This window comes from Gossypium raimondii, chromosome 1 (assembly GCF_025698545.1).
Source record: "Gossypium raimondii isolate GPD5lz chromosome 1, ASM2569854v1, whole genome shotgun sequence".
NCBI classification, from domain to species: domain Eukaryota; kingdom Viridiplantae; phylum Streptophyta; class Magnoliopsida; order Malvales; family Malvaceae; genus Gossypium; species Gossypium raimondii.
The window spans coordinates 48,580,717-48,586,265 of NC_068565.1; the positions used below are offsets into that span (position 1 = coordinate 48,580,717).

A 5,549-nucleotide genomic window follows, 5' to 3' on the forward strand; every position below is an offset into this window, starting at 1 on the left:
GTGGTTGTGTCACCCGACATATATCTCAGTATAATGTGGTCAACATAGCTGATCTCCAATTGAGTTGCCTCGTTTCTATCAAGTCGACGAATTGTAGTAACCACCTTAAATGTATCAGCTATTGAGATTTATCGAGCATTAAAAGACCCCCGATTAACCTCAGGATGAATGCTCGGGCGCATTATTCTCTTTCAAAGGCACTCGTGGAGTTGTCAATATAATTGAAATTTTCTTCCAACCATTTTAGCTCTATCCGACTACCAAAGAACTTGTTTAGCACATTTCCTAATAGTTGTTCACAAATTGCACTCTAATCGCCAATGATCACTGCCCCTTAACGACTGGCTCATCCACCGGTAAATTGAGTTGTAAAGTTACGTCCTCAAGTGTAATTGTATACTCACTGCATAGAAGATGAAATGTATATGTCTTGGGTGTTCATCTTTCCATCAAAGCACTGATAAGTGTGAGATCTAATTTAGTCCCTTGAGCATATGAGACATGTGCAAGAATCTCGTCTCTTGCAAGTGTTGTTCAATAACAAGCGGTGCCCTCGCAGTTAAGTTGTGTATGTACGTCTCTAAAATCTGACCTTTGACCTGATTATATAAATATAAAAAAAATATAAAATTAATAATGTTAATAACTTAATAATGAACTTAATTAAAATTAAAAAATTGAATAATATTTTCTTACCATTTGCAATTGGATGCCGAGTATGTGTTTACGAATAAGCATAATTGTCATTATAAAAATAAATTAAAACAAAGAAATTACGAAATATAAAATTAAAACAACAAGATTGTGAGAGAAATTGAATTAAAAATTGAGAACTACAAAGTTGTTAGAATTGAGAGAATGGATGAATTGAGAGAATTAGGAGAGCGGAATTTGAACTCGAAAGGAAGAAAATGGCTTGGGTTTATATAGCAAAAAAATAGTCGTTTTTAGCCATTGAATTTTTGCCGTTAAAACAATTAACTTTGCTTGAAAACGCGTCCAACAAGACGGTTTTTTATTTATCTCTCCAAAATCAACCTATTTTCTTAAATATAAAAAAATCAACCCGAGACCCTAATTTTTCTTTTCTAAAATCTGCATATATATCAAATTTAGTTATAATTTTTTAACTGAATTTTTACCTAAGCTGAAACTAAGGGAAAATAGTAAAAGATTTACGATGACGCAAATCCCAAACCCTGTGAACTATCGTTTTTTAAGGAAGACTGGATCAAAATTTCTTTTCCTAGAAAAAAACAATCCTTTGAGACGGACATGTTGGTAGAATGTATGGTTGAGCGAGAGAGTTGGCTGTTTATCCTCCATGACATGCATACTTATATTTGTATAATAGTTTCCCCTGTTTGTAAAAAGCAATAGGCACCCGTATTATTTTCTATCATAAGTCATTGCTGAAGACCATGGTGCATGAAACTCATCAGTGTACCCTGTTGAGAACCAAGACAGTTGGCACCCATGGTCCTTAGCAATTTCTTTTGATTATATAGATTTCTTGTTGTACTGTCTTCTTTTGTTTTTTTATTTTTTTTTTCGGCTACCCTTGGTTGATGAATAACATATAATTATTCAATTACTTTGGTGGGATCTCTGGGCCTTGTTTATCTAAGGAAGGTTTATGCAATACCTGGTCCTTACAACTTGTTAAAAAAATGGAAATATCTAGCCATTTTGAATTTGCATAAACCTTGCTTACCTTGAATTTCTGTGAAGCCATTTTGATCCCTTTAAATTCTCTCCCTTTATTGAATTCGAATTGCAGGTTGGGGGTTGACCACTTCATGTTTTTCTTTTGGCTTTGTCCCAATAAAAAACCAAAAGGTGGATAAATATATATAATTACTCTTTTTTTTCTTCTTAGATAAATTTTTTTTAGGAAGTTTGAACTTGCCACTCGCCAGTTGCTTGTTGAGTAGCCACAGTGTATTCATGGGAGTTAGTGCCATTTTAAGTTTGTGGAGCAATATGGGAAAGTTACCCCTTTTAATGTTCTTCAAAGATTCAAGGTATTCTTCATCTTCCAATCAGTATGATTATTAGTATTTTAAATTTTCTTTTTGATTATAATACCTTATAGTTTGATAATAATTTTGCCAGAAATGTTTTGAAGAGGGATGAACTAGGCTCAGAAATAGTAAATATCGCAGTACCAGCAACACTTGCTTTATTGGCAGACCCTATTGCTTCTCTAATTGACACGGCATTCATTGGCCGTATAGGTTTGTGCTCACTTTCTTCTCCCCTTGTTATCATTGTAAGGACTTAATATGAGTGCGTATGTATTCGACATGACTATCTCACCTTTTTTTCATATATTATTAGGATTATACCTCTATTCATACACATGTTCGAATATGTATCAAGATTATGGAAGTTTGAATATTTCATGCATAAGCAAATATTTTGTTTTAATTACAATTTGGAAATAGAAGCTAGGCATCACACAGAAGATATCCATCCTACAGGGTTTGCCAATTTACAAGTCATTTAATATAGTTTCTGTATCATCAGTGGCTTGATCTGTTTGCCATATATGTAGCTAATGTTTGTGATTCTCAAAAACCATTTGGTTTCTCTACATGATTATGCATCCATGAGATTTCTTCATAAATAAAATGTTTTCTTTAATGATTTGATTACAGAGCTAATACTAAATCAGTTATAATATATATCTCTCTTTTCGTTTAGGTGCTGTGGAGTTAGCTTCTGTAGGAGTTTCGGTTGCAATTTTTAATCAAGTATCAAGAATTACCATGTTCCCACTAGTCAGTATTACTACTTCTTTTGTTGCTGAGGAAGAAGCTACCAGCAAACCTAGTACCGAAGCAGAGCCAGATGCAAACCCGGAAACGGAAAGTGATGTCAACCAGGAATTGGTGCCTCTAACTGGTATGCTTTCCACATACTCTCTCCCTGCTTTTGTTCAAGTTCTTTACAAGTGTTGATTATATCTGTTACATATAGCATCTTTCTGCTTTATCTATAGTTTTAATAGTGATAATATAAATGTCTCATTTGTAGGCAATGGTAACGTGAAAAAAAGCCAGCCTGATGGCAACAGTAAAAAGCATGTACCATCAGCATCTTCAGCTCTGGTTATTGGTAGCATGCTTGGGATACTTCAAACTTTATTCCTCATTTTCGCTGCTAAACCTCTTTTAGGTTATATGGGTGTAAATTCTGTGAGTGTTCATTTAGTAATTCCCTTGTAGCATTTTAAACATTGTTTCTCTGGTTATTGATACTACTTTTGCTTTTTTCCAGGAATCTCCTATGCTCAATATAGCCCAACAGTACTTAACATTAAGATCACTCGGTGCTCCAGCTATTCTTCTCTCATTAGCTGCACAAGGGGTTTTCCGGGGATTAAAGGATACTAAAACTCCCTTATATGCTATCAGTAAGCAAGCTTTCTATTATCGGCTGCCATTGTGAAACCAGTTTTAAGGAATCTTATTATTCATCACATTTTGTGAGTAAACTACCCCTCATAGATGTTTGCAATTGCCAATGCAGTCATTGGAGACTCGATGAATGTTATTTTGGACCCTATACTTATGTTCGTACTTCGTCTTGGTATCAAAGGTGCTGGCATTGCTCATGTAGTTTCTCAGTAAGTTATTTTCTGGTTCATTGGCTGTCATCTGTCTGGTCTTTTAATGCATCTTCATCTGGTTTAATCACTTAATGCATCATATTTGTAGGTATTTAATTTTTCTCATACTCATTTGGAGATTAGCCGGTAAAATCGAGTTGTGTCCGCCAAACTTTAAAGAGCTACAATTTAGTCGATTCCTTAAAAGTGGTGAGTGGTTTACTTATGGTACTTAACAAACTCAAAAAGAATGTTTAATTGTTTAAAGTAAAATCAAATTTAGTGGTTCAGCTTTTGCCAACTGATTTACCCTAACTTCTGCGAGAAAGAAAATGATATAGAACACTTGCAGGACTATGATATCTGTGTGCTGTCACCACTTCAGGATTTCACCTATTGGTTAAGGTAATATCTACAACATCCTGTGTGACCGTCGCAGCATCATTAGCAGCTCGGCAGGGACCAAACTCAATGGCTGCATTTCAAGTTTGCTTGCAGATTTGGCTGGCAACCTCTTTGCTTGCTGATGGATTGGCTGTTGCAGGACAAGTAAGCTTTCATTTCAATTCAATCAGTTACCTATACATGATGTTTGCCCCTCTGCCTTGCCTTCATCTCTAACCCCATAAAAACAAGCTCCAATTTACATACTTCCCACGTTTTTTCCAGGCAATCCTTGCAAGTTCATTCGCAAAGAAAGATTACGAGAAGATAGTGGCTACCTCTTCCCGTGTGCTGCAGGTTCTAACATTAAACTTCACTTGTTTCACTTTCTTACAAACTCTATATTCTGCTTACAATTTCTATCTGCAGATTGGTGTTCTGTTGGGGTTTCTGCTATCATGTACTCTAGCAGCTCTATCACAATTTGCTGCTCAACTATTTACGAACGACAGGGATGTTATGCAAATCATGAACCTCAGCTTTCCTGTATAGCTCTCTTCCCTCCTAAAAGTTTCTACAAAAAAAAAAAAAACATTTTTATCTTTCTTCAAATGCTAACTTGTTCGATCATCAACATTTTCTTGCCAATATAGTTCATTGCAGTAACTCAACCTATTAATACTTTAGCCTTTGTTTTCGATGGAGTTAACTATGGAGCTTCAGATTTTGCCTATTCAGCTTACTCCATGGTTAGTTCAATTATAACCCACTTCTGCATGTGAATCAAACAGTAATATCCAACAAAGTTAAAAGCTTTTTTCTACGTCTTCATATAATTTTCTCGTCATTTTCTTAGGTTTTGGTTGCTGTTGTGAGCATCTTTTGCTTGTTCATACTGTCCTCCAGCACTGGCTATATTGGTATCTGGATTGCTTTGACCATCTTTATGAATTTGCGTGTGTTTGCTGGTCTTTTGAGGTAATATAATTCATCTATGGTTTCATTTATTTTCCATGGTGTTTTCTGATCAACCAAACAGAAAATTTCACTTGGTTTTTTATTTGGGAAAGTTCTGTATGATTCTAATACTTCTCCATTAACATTGTTCATCAGGGTAGGCACTGGTACGGGGCCTTGGGGTTTTCTTCGAAACTGATTGCTACAACCCTGCATTTTTTGTGGTGTAACATCCAATTATTCCGAAGTTGATTAGGGTTGGACTCCAAATTGTGACAACTTGTGTTCTTTATTTGAAAGATTCAATTCATTACTTAATGGAGTAAAAAAATGCTAGACTTTAATTCTTATAATTTTTTTTTGAAGTTTTACCATTTATTAATATACACTAATTTAAGGTCAAGAAGGAAAGAATAATTGTATTATAATTTAAAATGAACTATTAACCTTATTTGATAAATCCATATTTTTTTTTTGACAAAAAAGATAAAACTAAGTTAATTACAAAACGACATTCTGAGCGGAAGGACCACCAGTAATAGACTTATCCATATCAATAAAGGTGCAAACCATCGTGGGGGAGATCAAACACTTG

The 5,549-nt window shown here is 34.8% G+C and overlaps 1 protein-coding gene across 1 annotated transcript; it reads left to right on the top strand.

Moving 5' to 3' along the window:
* Positions 1 to 1,299: 1,299 nt before the first annotated feature.
* On the top strand, positions 1,300 to 5,307 carry LOC105786240 (protein DETOXIFICATION 42). The gene is made up of 14 exons (XM_012612594.2): positions 1,300 to 1,780; positions 1,880 to 2,024; positions 2,116 to 2,237; positions 2,707 to 2,907; positions 3,040 to 3,200; positions 3,283 to 3,418; positions 3,535 to 3,631; positions 3,723 to 3,823; positions 3,999 to 4,162; positions 4,283 to 4,354; positions 4,427 to 4,543; positions 4,651 to 4,746; positions 4,854 to 4,975; positions 5,111 to 5,307. The coding sequence occupies exons 2-14, from the start codon at positions 1,948 to 1,950 to the stop codon at positions 5,151 to 5,153; spliced, it is 1,509 nt and encodes a 502-aa protein (XP_012468048.1). The 5' UTR covers positions 1,300 to 1,780; positions 1,880 to 1,947; the 3' UTR covers positions 5,154 to 5,307.
* Positions 5,308 to 5,549: the final 242 nt, after the last annotated feature.

Coding starts and splice junctions, on each gene's coding strand:
- LOC105786240 (XM_012612594.2), top strand. CDS start 1,948: ATGGGAGTTAGTGCCATTTTAAGTTTGTGGAGCAATATGGGAAAGTTA. Junction 3,824..3,998: donor TAGTCGATTCCTTAAAAGTG/GTGAGTGGTTTA, acceptor TCACCACTTCAG/GATTTCACCTATTGGTTAAG. Junction 4,355..4,426: donor CCTCTTCCCGTGTGCTGCAG/GTTCTAACATTA, acceptor TTCTATCTGCAG/ATTGGTGTTCTGTTGGGGTT.